We start from the raw sequence: 13,208 nt of genomic DNA, 5'->3' as shown, positions 1-13,208 counted from the left end.
ATCTTCCTAGCAGCCCTGAGTTTGCCAGTTCCAGATGACTTTACAGATGTGTTTAGCCCACAATAAGGCTTTTGTCTTTGCCAGGTGAAATAGCCACGTTTTGGGTCAGGCTTAATTGTCATGTGGCTTGACACTTTTCAGCACCACTGCTTGTTTTTAAGCAGCCTCTGCTTTTGTCACCCTTGGGTCATCTCCTCCGTTGTGATACTACAATAAACACAACTTTTAACCTAATGAGTTCCCCAGTCGTTTGTGCTGCTTTCACATACAGCCTTCAGGAAAGTGAAGGAGCTGTTGAAAGTGTTGCTCATCAGCCTGCAGCCTCAGCACTAAATGAGCTATGCCTGGCTCACCCATGGCCATGGAAACTCAGACACAGATAACGATCCTCATTGAGCTTTGCGGTTCGTAACCGTTTTCAGGCTTTGGGGCTTTAAAAAAGCCTTTGGGAGGATGGGTGGATGGATATGTGAATACTCAAAACAGTGAAAACTGGGCTTAATCATTTGACACTCTTAAACCCTATCAGTGAAAGCCACGTTTTATAAGCAAGATGTGCCCAGCAGCCTTTATAGGGGTGCACATTCCTTTGGAAGAGTTGAAGTTGAGTAGCAAAGCTTTTATGGTGAAGGATGGCTGAAGTTGTGTGACAAAATGTGGTAAAGGCACGTGCTGCCCATGAATTTGTTAGTACTGAAAGGCTTTGAGGCTGGAAAGAAGAGACTGAAGAGACTTAACTGGGCAAGTTGGCTCTGTGTGCATGGCGTGGAGACTGAAATATTAAGGATATCTGTCATATGAAAAAACATGAGACATGATTGTTTTGCTTTCAACAAAGTTTCAGTGCCTTATGGGCGTGGAACATTTTGTTTTCATTTTCCTTTTTGGTTTGTTTGTTTGTTTGGATTTGTTTCATTTTTGGTGAGTTTCAAAGATGTTATCCTAAAGGCTTCTCTAACCTCATGCAGCACTCCTGAGTCCATAAAGTTAATTGGAGGTTTAGATCCTTACAGTGAGATATTCTGATCCTGATAGAGGAAGGGGGAAATGAGGGAAGGGAAAAGACAGGTTGCCCATCATGTGTCCATTGCTGCCTGGAGTGATGCTCTTGGTTGAGTTGTGTTGGAGAGGGGAAGCAAACTGACATGTAAACAGAAATGCTCTGTGTTCCTCTAGAGGTGAAATCATTCCTTCCAGCTGCTCACTCTCAGTGAGGCCTGGTGTATGGAAGGTGAGGGCTTCCTGATCCCACAAGTATCTGCACACTGTTCAAACCCCACAGCCTGCCAGGCTGGCTGCAGGGTGTGCCATTCTGATTACTGGCTTGTCTTCTCCTGCACTGCAGTGTCCCTTCAGGAGCTGGTGTGCTCTCTTTTCCTGCAGCACCTCCTGGGACAGTGGGACTCCCAAGCTCAGAGGAAAGATTGTCAGTCTGGTAGTGTGAGTGCTCAGAAGCTGCTAGCTCATGAGGCTTCGTTAGAAGAGAAGGAACCAGGAGCAAGCTGCAGGTGTGGCTGGCAGGCTTTTCCAAGTGTCAAGCTTGTGAGCCTGCCAGGGCCTGGAACTCCTGCTTTCCCTTCTGGGGCAGGACCGGTTGCCTGGGCTGCTGCCTTTGTGGACATGGAAATCTCAGGCTTAGAGGCATGGCCTTAAGAAGATTCCATCCATCTTACAAAGCAGAGTGTAGCTCTGGCTGCAGCTTACCCTGGCAGCCTGACAGTCTCTTATACCCTTCTTGTAAAAAGACAGTAATGCTATTAAGGCAGCCTAATTTGTTGACAGCTTTTGTATTTGATACTGCAGCAGCCAGGAAAGAAAAACATATTGCTGTAATCTCTCTTTTGCAGAGTGGGGAGGTTCACCTTCAAAACCAGGACTTTCATTGCCAGGCATAGTCAACAAGGCAAATTAAAGATGTAACCCAAATTTGGGAGCTAGTGTCTCCCTTGAGTCATAGCCTCCATTTCAAGGCTGTCAAACAACATCTGAAATGTTTAGACTCTTAAGAAGCTATTTGTGTGAGTGCTTGTTCTTCCCACTGCTGAGTTTCAGGCTTCTGTCTTGGAATTCGGTTTGGGCTTTTTAGGAAAAAAATTGAAGAGTTGCCCTTGCTTGAGCAGAACAGTTTTGAGCGTGTCTGTGCAATTGATTGGCCTTAACCACTGCCAGCTGAGAGTGTGGGCTTTCAGAGCAGTTGGCACAAAAGCTGCTCTTGGTGGTTTGGAGGCAGTCCTAGACTGCCAGTTCTCTCTGGGTAGACCCACCTCTGCCCTCTATCTGAATACAAGGGGTTGTAAACTCTTCTGGGGCAGCCTTTTTCCTCTCCCTAACTGAAAAGCCAGAGCTGAGGGCTTCAGGAGAGAGTTGCAGAACCTAGTACTGTATTTTAAGGTCACTAGTTAAGGTCTTGTAGTAGACAGCTCTGTCGACTGACTGGGTGTTACAGAGCAGATTGCAGCTTCCCTGTTCCTGTGGCTGTGTGGGATCTGTTAACAGCAGCAGAAGCTCTGATGGCAGGTGCTGCTCAGGGTGCCATGAGAAGCTACTACACATAAAGACCCCAGCCTACCCAATTGAGGGACTGCTGCTCTGACAGCACCTGCCCTTGTGGAAAACCCTGTGCTGTGTCTGAAGGTGACCCTGCTGCCCCTGCATCCTGTTTTCCCTTCCTGCGGATAACTGTCTGGAGTTTGGCTTTCATTTATTCATCTCCATGTCTCATTATGTTCTTGTGTTTGTCTCTCTCCTCTTTCCAACTTCTCACTTCTTGTGCTGTCACACTGTCTTGATGCTGAAATGTGGTATGTTCCAGCTGCCCTTGCCTTCAAACTGAAAGCATATATAATGGGGGGTAAGTTGCATCCTTGGCATGTTCACCTCACTCTGCCTTTGTGTATGTTGTGTGAGACCCTCCATCCCAACTAACTGCCCTTGTCCACGTGCCAGAATGCCCTCTCTAAGCCTGTGCTGCCGTGCAGGGTTTCTACCGGAGCTCCTGAGGACTGGGGAAGGGTTTATAGCGTTGGCTGGGAAGGCTGGAGCCCCAGAGCACGTGTGACAGATGCCGTGGGGTGCCGGACTGTCCCAGCCCCGGCCCTGTGGCACTGACACCGCCTTTGTCTCCTTTGTGCCGTCCTTGCTCCGCAGGCCCAGGTAACAACGCGTCGGGGCAGTCCCGGGCCATGATCGCGGCCGCCGCCCGGCGCAGGGACTCCAGTCACAACGAGCTCTACTACGAGGAGGCCGACCACGAGCGCCGCGTGAAGAAACGCCGGGCGAGGTAAAGCCAGCCTGTCGCACGTGCTGCTGTGAGGCTCGGCCGTGGGGGCTTGCCCAGCCTGGCGGGTACCCCCGGCCCACCATGAGGAGCTGGCTGCAAATCTGTCACGGGGAAGAAGCTTATGAAACCCAGATGTGTAAGGGAGGGGGAGTGGAATTCGAGTAATTCCAGCTTGCAACTGGAATTATCCGAAGAGCGTGCATGCAGCTGAGCTCGTGTATACGAGGCAGATAAGCTAATGCAATGTCATGGATTACGGAACAGTCCAGTGCTTGACAAGTCTGTAGTTATTTGCTATAGGAAATCCCATTATTTTTGCCCATGCCCAGGCTTGTCAGCTGAAGGAATCCAGGAACAGGGTCAGTGGAGTTCTTGGTGTTGCCCATTCATGGGTGAGGAGAATATTTGTGTTTGCAGACTAGTCAAAGGGACAGTTTGACTGCCTTTCAATGAATTGAGGAGGAAAGACTTCACTACAAACAGTTACATTTTATTTTGGAACACATATATGTCTTCTGCCAGTCACACTTAGGCTGCGAAGTTGATGCTGTCTTGAGGTGACCCAAGAGAGTGCCTCTGTTTGCTCAGGAGCCTAATTGCAGTCTGTAGTTAGCATACCTAACAGTTTGAGGCAAGTTGCTTATGGGCAGGCACCCCTGAACTGAGCTGTGTTTGGAAGGAATGTGTCATAACTGGAAGGAGGTGGCTCATTTTGAGTTTTCTTTTGGCAGTTTGTTTCACTGGGAAAGTGCTGGCACAACGTCCCCTCCTTGCCTGCTTCAGTCTGACCTCTGCTCTATAGCCTCTGTCTTTTAGGCTCTCTTCCAGCCTCGGAGCAATAGGAACTTAAAACTTTCTCTTCTGTGAAGTGTAGCATCCTAACTTGGCCACATCTCCTGTGCTTGCTGAGTTTGGTTAGAACAACTGCTTAGTCAGAGGGAAACCATCAGTCACCAGATAAGGCCAGGTGTTTCAGGCCAGGAGTTTAGAAACTGATTTCCACCCCCCACCTCCCCCGTGTCAAATTAAACAAAATGGGCAAGGGTCAGGACTTCTCATGCTGTTCCTCATGTACAGTATGAATGCAGTGTGCTATACCTCTGCTTGTGGTGAGGCAGCTGCCCCTGGCTTTAAGATGCACTGGATATTGAGATCATTGTGGACAGTCGTTGGTGACTTGAGAGGAAATTAAGTATGAAACAAGTCCTGTCTGAAGAGGCCGAAGAGTTCTGTTGGGTGGCTCTTTCATTATTGTTTTTTCCTCACTTGCAAGTTAGCCCAGTACTAAGTAGTGAGCATTGTAAGACATCTGTTCCCCTTTCATGGTGTGGTCTTGGTGTTTGCTCACCTGTGCCAGCACTGGAATGGTTTGCAGAAGATGCGTCTAGCTGCAGTGTTAGGAGTGAAGCTGGAGGGGTGTCTTCACCTTTGCTGTTCAGTGGAGGGGTGCAGGGCGGTCATTGGGCAGCTCTGCACCCAGCTGGTGGAAATGGGAGCAGCCTGCAGCTTGTGAGCACAGAGTGTCTCGGAGCAGGCTGTGTCCTGGAGTGCAGTCAGCCTCCCCCTGAGTGCTTGCCTGTCCTGTGCTTCGTGCTGCAGTCCTGTGTGCTGGGACCCTGTACTCAGACACGCGTTCAACGCAAGGGCAGCTGTGTCTCGTTTGAGTCATGTAGCTGATGTTTATGCTGTGCTGGCAGAACCAAGTGCAGTGCTCAGGGCTTTACAAGCTTAATCCTGGTTTATGGCCCTCAGTTGCTGGATGGCTTGGGCAAGGAAGGAAAAGCTACTGTCTGCCCCTCAGACTTCCAGTAGAGAAGATTTTGCATAAATTGGTGGCAGGCAGTGACTCAATGGCTGATGGGGAAAGGAGGTTTTGTAAATCCTGACTCCCAGGCTCTGCCTTAACCACAGACCCATCCTACTTCTTGTTATGACTCTTACTGTCCTGATTTTCCTTCTGCAGGCTTGTGGTTGCGGTAGAAGAGGCTTTCACTCACATCAAACGCCTGCAGGCAGAGGAACAGCAGAAAGCTCCAGGAGAGATGATGGACCCCCGAGAAGCAGCCCAGGCAATCTTCCCCTCCATGGCAAGAGCTCTGCAGAAGTACCTTCGCACCACCCGCCAGCAGCAGTACCACAGCATGGAGAGCATCTTGCAACACTTGTCCTTCTGCATCACCAACAACATGACACCAAAGGTAAAGCTTTCTCTAACGCTGCTGCAGGAGGGAGGGAGAAGGGGATGGCACATCAGTGTGTGCAAGCAGAACAGAAAGTTGTCACGGGAGGTGAGTGAAGGCTTTCATAGTTTCTCCTGGTGAATCGACCAGTGCGGTGTAGGTTGCAGCGGGTCTCAAAGGGAAGGAGTATTTCCTCTGCAGCATCTTCTGTCTCTGTATCTGAAAGTGCCTGTGAGGTATTCATTCTTGTATCCAGTTCATCAAAGAGAATACTAAATAAATGTTTGAAAGGGTGGCATTGAGTCACAGGAGTTTTTCCAGCTGGCTTGTGGTAGCAGTATGATGCAGGTGGCAACCTGCAAAGGATCAGTTTTCTGCCCCCTCTGCTATGCTGCATTTTGGACTGCTAATTATTGCCTAAATCTGTGTCTCTCTGACAGTGTTTCTAATTCATGAGCTGCTTGATCAAACATAGTTTGCTGCTTCAAGCCCAGACTGTGACTGTTGACTTGCAGACACGGGGAGGGACTGAATGATAAGGGAAACAGGTCACACAATTCCCCTCCCACTCTCTACCTTCCCTTCTAAGAACACCCCACAGTGCAAGGGAAGGGTTATTCCTGGACGTTCACCCAGGACTTAACTGCAGTAAGAGCAGAAATGCTGTCAAGAGATGGGGCTTAGCAGCCTCTCGCTGTGAGACGCCTGGGACCTTGCCCAGGTATGCAAGGGGAGTTCTGCTGCCATTAAGGTGCAGAGGGACTTTAAAAAAAGGTCAAATGGCATTTTGCATTCTGTTTTCAGTTTTGCACCCTCAGGCTGAAAACATGGAAACATCTGTTTACCAGCTTAGCTTGGCCTGAAGGAGAGAGCCAGCTATCCTATCTGGCTGGCTGGGACTGTAGTTTTGGGATGGATTATGGGGCTGGAAGTGGAGAAATGACCTCTGCTCTACTGACCTGCTGCCAGATGGCTGTGCTGATGGCAGAAGTCAGGGCTATAACTTTGCAAACTTGCTGGGATGGACTGAAAGAGGATCTCCTGACGTTTGTGTCTACTCCTGGGTCTGAAAAGCTGGGAGGGACCGGGGAGAAGATGTCTTCTGAAGTGTGAAAGCTGAAACAATTTGCAGCATGGCAAGCCCATGCTTGCAGAGCTGTATTTGGGGATGGGGAGAGAGCAGGGCGAGTTGTGGGGCTGATGCTAATGTGTGTCCCACTCTTGGCAGGCATTCCTGGAGCGTTACCTCAACCCAGGCCCAACCCTCCAGTATGACAGGGATCGCTGGTTCTCCAAGCAGTGGACGCTGGTCAGCGAGGAAGCGGTCACAAGCGGGTTACAAGATGGCGTCGTGTTTGTCCTCAAGTGCTTGGACTTCAGCCTTGTTGTTAATGTGAAAAAAATCCCCTTCATCAAACTCTCAGAAGAGTTCATAGACCCTAAATCTCATAAATTTGTCCTCCGCTTACAGTCTGAGACTTCAGTCTAAGGGATTTTGCGGGTGGGTTGTTGGGAGATTTTTATTTTTTTTTTTTTCAATATCATGCTTTTGGGTTTAATTTCCCCAATGCTGACTGAAACTGGCAGATGATGGACCAGTAATATTTGACCATCTGCACTTTATTTGGAAAGGGGAGGGGGGGAAGTTGGGCTATCTTATCTATAAAGAAGTATCTTAAGAGGCAACAGGGTGACTTGGCTCAGTTAGCTCAGCCTTGGAGACAGAACAGATTTTTTTCTTTCCCCCTCTTTCCAAGCATCCTGTAAATCTCACGCTCTTTCTCTGCACGGCTGCAGTGTCAGAGCTGTTGTTGGAGCGCTGCCTTACACCGCGCACGCCTGTGCCCCTGTGTCTCTGCTTTTGCCACCTGTGGCTGCTCCTGAGGGCTCATTGCTCACCTCTCCCTCACAGAAACCTCCTGGCACTGGGTGCCGCAGTCCCTGCTCACTCAGGGAGGAGGGGATATCAAAGGGTGGGAGTGTGAGGGGACTTCTATTCTTTATTCTTCTCCTCCTCTCCATGTGCCTCTTCTGTCAGTGCCGGACTTGTATGGGCATAATGGGACGGTTTCACTCTCTGTTGCTTGTCTTGAACTGGATCAGCCCATTTGCAGCTCTTCAATTTTTATTTTTTGTTTCTTAATCAGTGCTTGTTAGTGAAGTTGTTCTTCATGTCACAGCTCCCTGTTATGTCTCACCTGCTTCCCTCTGTTCTGCTTGTCTGCGTCTTTCTCAGGCACTCCTGAGGCTTCCTGTTACTGTCCCCTTCTGTCTGGGTTTCTGAATGTGTTTCTCCAGGCACTGGCACTTCCTTCTGCACCTGCAAGGGCTGTGTATTTGCACTGGGACAGGGTCAGTAAGTAGCTGGCTCCTCCTCAGATAAATCACAGACCCGCCCTATGTCTGACAGCTTCTTTGAGGGGAAGGAGGTGTGGGCAGGAATGTGCCCCTCCCTCTCTAGCCAGCTTCAGGTGTGTCTGGAGAAAAGATGGGCAAAAACACTTCCCTCCTTCAGGAGAGGAGCCAGGGAAAGGCTGACCTCTGCCCCATTCAGTTGCTTTGGAGAACTCTTGTGCTCTGGAAACACTGCAATGAGTCCTTCCCCACCGTACGCCTTCTGCTGTAGCTAAGAAATACCAAACAATGCCTGAATGTTGAAAATCTGCCTGCCTTTCTTGGCCTTGTTGTGCTGTGGGAGTTTCTGCTCAGTGCTGGGATCTGCTTTAGAGAGATGCAGTTATGTTTGTGAGGCTGCCTTTGCCCACTGGTGCAGCTTTCATGTGTGAGTTTAGTCACCTGAGTTTGGAAGGTTTGTTTTTAACGGAGAGCCTAAGTCAGTGTCTGAAGTCTGATTGCCAGCACAGAGCATGGAGTGACTGGAGCCAGCTGCAAAGCTCGAATCGACCTGAAGGTCCCTCAAGATCCGTGTGAATGTAAATGATCAATTCATTCTGCTCAGTCTTTTGCCATGCAAATATCCCTTATCAGGCAGGATCTGGCCTGCCCTCCATATGGATGTCTTAACCAAGAAGGCCCTGGTTCCAGCAGAGTGTAAGTCAGTGCCTTTCATTGCCAGCCTGCACAGTCTTCTGAGGAGGGCTGCGACAGCCCCTCCTGTCCCTTTTGCCCTTCCCCAGACCTTCCCATGGCAGGCATGGGCTGGCTGGTGCCCACCACAAGCTGGTGGGAGGGAGCAGCCACCTTAAACAGGGATGCTGGGGACAGGGCAGCAGGGTCCATCCTCTTCCAACTTCAGCAGCAGTGGAGATGCCTATCTGACAGCACCTGTGCATAGTCCTCTTGGTATCAAGGGAGCACCCTGGTGAGTGAGGGTCCAAAGTGATGAAATGCCATCCAAGTGACACCTGCAGTTTCCTGCACCTTTCTTACAAGCACATGGTAGTCTCCTGGATCCTTTTTAGTCCATGTAATGTGCCAGACGTGGTTGTAAAGAAACTGGATGGCACAGCACATGACAGGATTATGCCCTTTGCCCTTAAAGGATGGGAAGTGGGTAGTGTTTTCCCTTCTCTAAACTCAGTGTTTGGGTTTTGTTTTGGTTTTTTTTGCAGATCAGGCTTTCTGGTAGTCTGTATGGGGACTCCTTTATTGACTGTGGCCTTTGCAGTGTTTTGCTTTGAAAAAATATGTTGGTTTATTCCTTTATAAGAAAAAAAAAAAGGAAGGAGAACATACAGTATTTTACACTTGGCTCTCCTGAAGATGCCTGCACCTGGCTTTTATGATGTGCATAACCAGCAGGGTGGGAGAGACTGGGAGTAGCTTGGGAGACTGTGGAGTACTTAATACCTGTGTGGAGGCTACTGCCTGTGGCTGAATTGGCTCATATCTGTGAAGCCAGAACAAGAACCACCTTGCCGGGGGCTTGGGTGTGCTGTTTATGTGAGAGCACCTTGTCACAGGCAGATCTGCAAAACTTCTTTACTTTCCCAGGATTTCCTTCCCCTTTCCTTTTCCCTGCCCCATGAGGAGGGGTTGTCTGACAGTATCTGCTCAGGAAACTCATGTCTTAATTTTGTTAAATCCTTTAACACATGGAGAACCAGACGGAAGCAGCGTGTGCTCAATCTGGGTCTGCTTCTTCATCTCTGTGCTGTGGTTCAACACTGCCTTTTCTGCCTGCTGCCAAAAAGGACACTCTCAACAGGGGCCAACTCCTGCATTTAATGCTCTTCCCTATGTCAGCAGTGTGAATGCTTTGCCTGATGAAATCTGAAGGAGAGGACTCTCTCAAATGGTCTCTTTAGAGATGCAACCTGCTTAGAGGCAAGGACAGACTGAAAGGGGAATCATGATTCCTGAATATTCCCTGTTCTGGTATTTTTAGTGACATTTTTCAGGGTCTCTCTTGCTTCCCTTCGCCATGCAAAGTCAGGGGACCACTGTCATACCTACCTCACTGGGGTGTTGTGAGGCTAAACTCAACTTGCTTTCAAGTGCTTTGAGATCCACAGTTGGATCTGTGGCATCTGTAGGAATTCAAACTATAAAAAATACTGAGTGGTGAGTGCAGACTGGTTTGTTTAACTCTGTTTATAGCCAGCTAATGAGTAAGAATGGAGTCATAGGGAACAAAGCTCTGATCCAATTCCTGCAACCCTTACTTTTGCCGAGCTTGCCAAGAGCTGAGCATAAATACAACTTGTAGGGTTTGCCAACCAAGTGCAGGCTGTTCCTCCGAATGCCTCTCCTATCCTGCACTGTCTCCTTGCACATATTTTCTTTCCTCTCTCCCACTCTGGATGTTTGTACCTGGTTGGGAATTGTGGGGGTTTTATTAGAATTCAAGTGGTCTTTTAAGACAACCCTGTTTGTGATTAAGTGGTCAGTGTCCCCCTTGGAGATGATCCTTGCACTGGATGTCCTTCACTGGACCATTTGATAGGATGCTGTGCTGCCCAGCTGGGGAGTGGTGGTGGCCCACTCCTCTCTTCTGTGTTGGCACGTTTCCTGTAACTCAAGTTTGCTGCTCAGATACTTTAAAGACTTTGGTTTTTTGCTCTCAGATTTGTTGCAGCCTAAATCCAAAGCCATGCTGAGGTCTTCTTGCAAATCCAGATGCAGCTGAGACTTTCAAGTGTTCTAGAGCAGATGGAAATGACTGTGGGTTTCCATGAAGGCTGGCTTTCTCTTTCATGGCTATAAAGTGAAAGATTTGGATTTCTTGCGGCTTCCAGGAGTGTAGGGGCAGATACTACTCTAAACACTTTGCCAGTCTTGTAACTGGGCATGGGCAGATGTTGTTGTCACATCTGTTAGCCTCTCATTGCCGTGTGGCTTCAGCTGTGGGTGCAGACTCTGTGAGGCTGCCCTGGATCTCAGTGTCCTTTCCCACACCTGGAAGCCAAGCAGGCAGCCGTCTTGGAAGTGTTAAGCATTGTAGCACTCCGGTCCATAGCATATCTGCAGGGCTGGGAGGTGCTGAGGCTGCAGTTGAAAGCTTGGAGGCAGTGCACAGTAAGGCTCGAGTTTGGAGGAGATCTGAACAAATCCCAACCCTTACGAAACCTCCAAACCTTTTCCTTTGGGATGGGGCTCTCTGGGCAATGCCCAGGGAATCTGCTGTTGCTGAGTATGCCAAAAGCTGTAGGGAAGGAGTTTCTGGAGCTGGTCCTGCCCCACATAAGTAGCTGTGAAGCGTCTCATTTGAGATGTGCTCACTTCCAACACTTGCCGCTGAAGAAACTGGAAAGATCCATAACTTGGCTAAACATGGAAACCTATTCAAGCCAATTTCATCTTGCTCACCAAAACATGTCATTCTGCCCTTTTCAAAGGTAAAACAAAAGTCTTGCAGTCTTCTGCAGCAATGCAGTAGTCTGGTCCCAAGCTGGCTCCTCACTTGGTCTCAGTGCTGCCCAGCTGTGTGAGAGCTGCTCCCGAGGTGTGTGTGCAGGTGTGTTCTCATTCAGCTTGTGTGTGTCTGTGTGCTTTTCCCCCTCTAGGTGTGCACATTATACATGCTTAAAGCCTCAAGCCAGACTTGGTGGTTCAGTGTTTCAGCTGTTGTTAAGAAGGAGGTGCTCTTGGAATTTCTTGGTCTTAGAAAACAAACAAAAAAAAGATGAAGTAAAACCCCCAAATTTCTGTTCTAAAAGAGATGGCTTTGAGCCATGATGTCTCCTACAGGAGTGTGCGTCCTCCTGTGTTCAGGCTGCTGCCTCCCATCGATGATGACCAAAAGTTGCCGTTTCTGACAACTGTGGGCGGTGCGGGTCGCTTTGGGATAGCGATGAGCTGGGTCCCCGCCGTGCCAGCGGTACAGCTGGCATTACCCACCTATCTGCATCCCTCCAAGAGACTGCATTTTTTATCCCTGTGGCACACGGAACCCTGTGGGCAGCAGGCAGCCGGCCCTGCCCTGGGTGTGCTCTGCCCGGGGAGGAGGGGATCCTTCCCCCCCTCTGGCTGCTTCCCGGGCACCTCTCACCAGTGCTGACGATGCTTGGGGGTATCTCCTGTGTGCACCGTGGGGAGATGCTGTGGCCACTACCTGAGCAGGCATAACTGTGAAGGAATCTTACACTCTTCTGTGCCTGTTTCTTTGATTCAGCATTATTGTGTCTTGGGGACGGGGCTGGGAGTAAAATGCCCTTCCCCCACCCTCCTTTATCACTGTGTAATACTTTTTCTACACACTCTGTGTATAGTAAGAAGGGTTTTGCCAAGGTTTTCTAATTAATAGACACTAACCAGCATTTCTTTCTTTTTTCTCTTCTTTGCACATGTGACTTTAACTGCAGTGGTACATGGTCTTTCTGTTCTTTTCTAATCGTGAACTTAAGTAAGCAAATTCCTGGTGTCTGTGACATTAATGCACTGTGGGTTTAGCCTTGTAAATTGTTCTGTTCCAAGCTGGGTTCTCTTAAGTTATAGCTGGATGGGGTTTTGTTGTTTTTTAAACTGAAACATAAAACCGTTTTACACTTTGCATATTTTGTACAGTAAAATTCTGGAAATAAACTGAAACCAGATTTGATTGTCCCAGTCCTTTCTCTTATCTTTTCAGACATAAAAAGCTCTTTTGGTCTTTAAGCATTCCTGAGCTGTGGGCAGGAGGGGCCCTGCAAACATGTAGTTTATCTTTTTTGAGGTTGTCTTTTTGTCACCCTCATTCTGTGCTGTTCTGGTCTGCCCTGCCACACCACAGTAAAATGCAAACTCATTTATCACTCCTGAAGGAAGACTGGTAGGTGACTGCTTTGAACACCTGAAATCTCAAATGATGGGGAGCAAATGCAGCTGGGGAAGGGGGAAGGAGGTGGGGGGCCACATAACTGGAGTGGGAACAGGTTTTTCTGCCTCCTGTGTTCTCATAGTTTGCACACAAATTATGAAGTGCAGGATTCACTGCCGAGTTCCTTATTTGGCTCTGGTGGGGAGGAGGAGTGGTGAGCGGCAGAAAAGCCAGTGCTCCTTGTTTGTGCGGATGCAAGCCTGTGCTCTGCTAAGAAAAGGTGCAGGGATCTCACCTCAACAGCATCTCTGGGTGTGGCTCTCCCCACCATCAGTTTCCATCTCCAGCACGCCAAGAGCTCAGAAAGATCAAGCAGCTGTGCCCAAGGCAATGTGGGAGCAGCTTTTTTGTCTAGATGTTCTTTGGGTGCCCACTCCTCAGGGAAGCCTAGCCCAGCAGATCTCCTTGGTGGCTTCAGCTTCTGGAAAAATCCACAGGATGCTGCTCTTCAGTGAAAAAGAGTGCAGCAGTTGTGGAGATAAGCAGCACA

The 13,208-nt window shown here is 49.0% G+C and overlaps 1 protein-coding gene across 2 annotated transcripts in view; it reads left to right on the top strand.

Annotated features, from left to right (window-relative positions):
- The window catches only part of VANGL1 (VANGL planar cell polarity protein 1), a 45,887-nt gene extending 33,422 nt beyond the window's left edge, over positions 1 to 12,465 (top strand). Inside the window, exons 6-9 of one of the 2 annotated variants that reach the window (XM_039558740.1) lie at positions 2,813 to 2,851; positions 3,148 to 3,280; positions 5,244 to 5,478; positions 6,689 to 12,465. In XM_039558740.1, coding sequence (XP_039414674.1) covers positions 2,813 to 2,851; positions 3,148 to 3,280; positions 5,244 to 5,478; positions 6,689 to 6,949 — 668 coding nt within the window. In that variant the 3' untranslated portion in view covers positions 6,950 to 12,465. The remainder of the gene's footprint in view (positions 1 to 2,812; positions 2,852 to 3,147; positions 3,281 to 5,243; positions 5,479 to 6,688) is intronic. The other variant, XM_039558732.1, reaches the window with a different exon arrangement.
- Positions 12,466 to 13,208: the final 743 nt, after the last annotated feature.

The sequence above is a fragment of the Corvus cornix genome, chromosome 1, assembly GCF_000738735.6.
Source record: "Corvus cornix cornix isolate S_Up_H32 chromosome 1, ASM73873v5, whole genome shotgun sequence".
In the NCBI taxonomy this organism is placed as follows: Eukaryota; Metazoa; Chordata; class Aves; order Passeriformes; family Corvidae; genus Corvus; species Corvus cornix.
The sequence above is the reverse complement of the archived record's forward strand: the minus strand, read 5'-3'. Positions and strand labels throughout refer to the sequence as shown.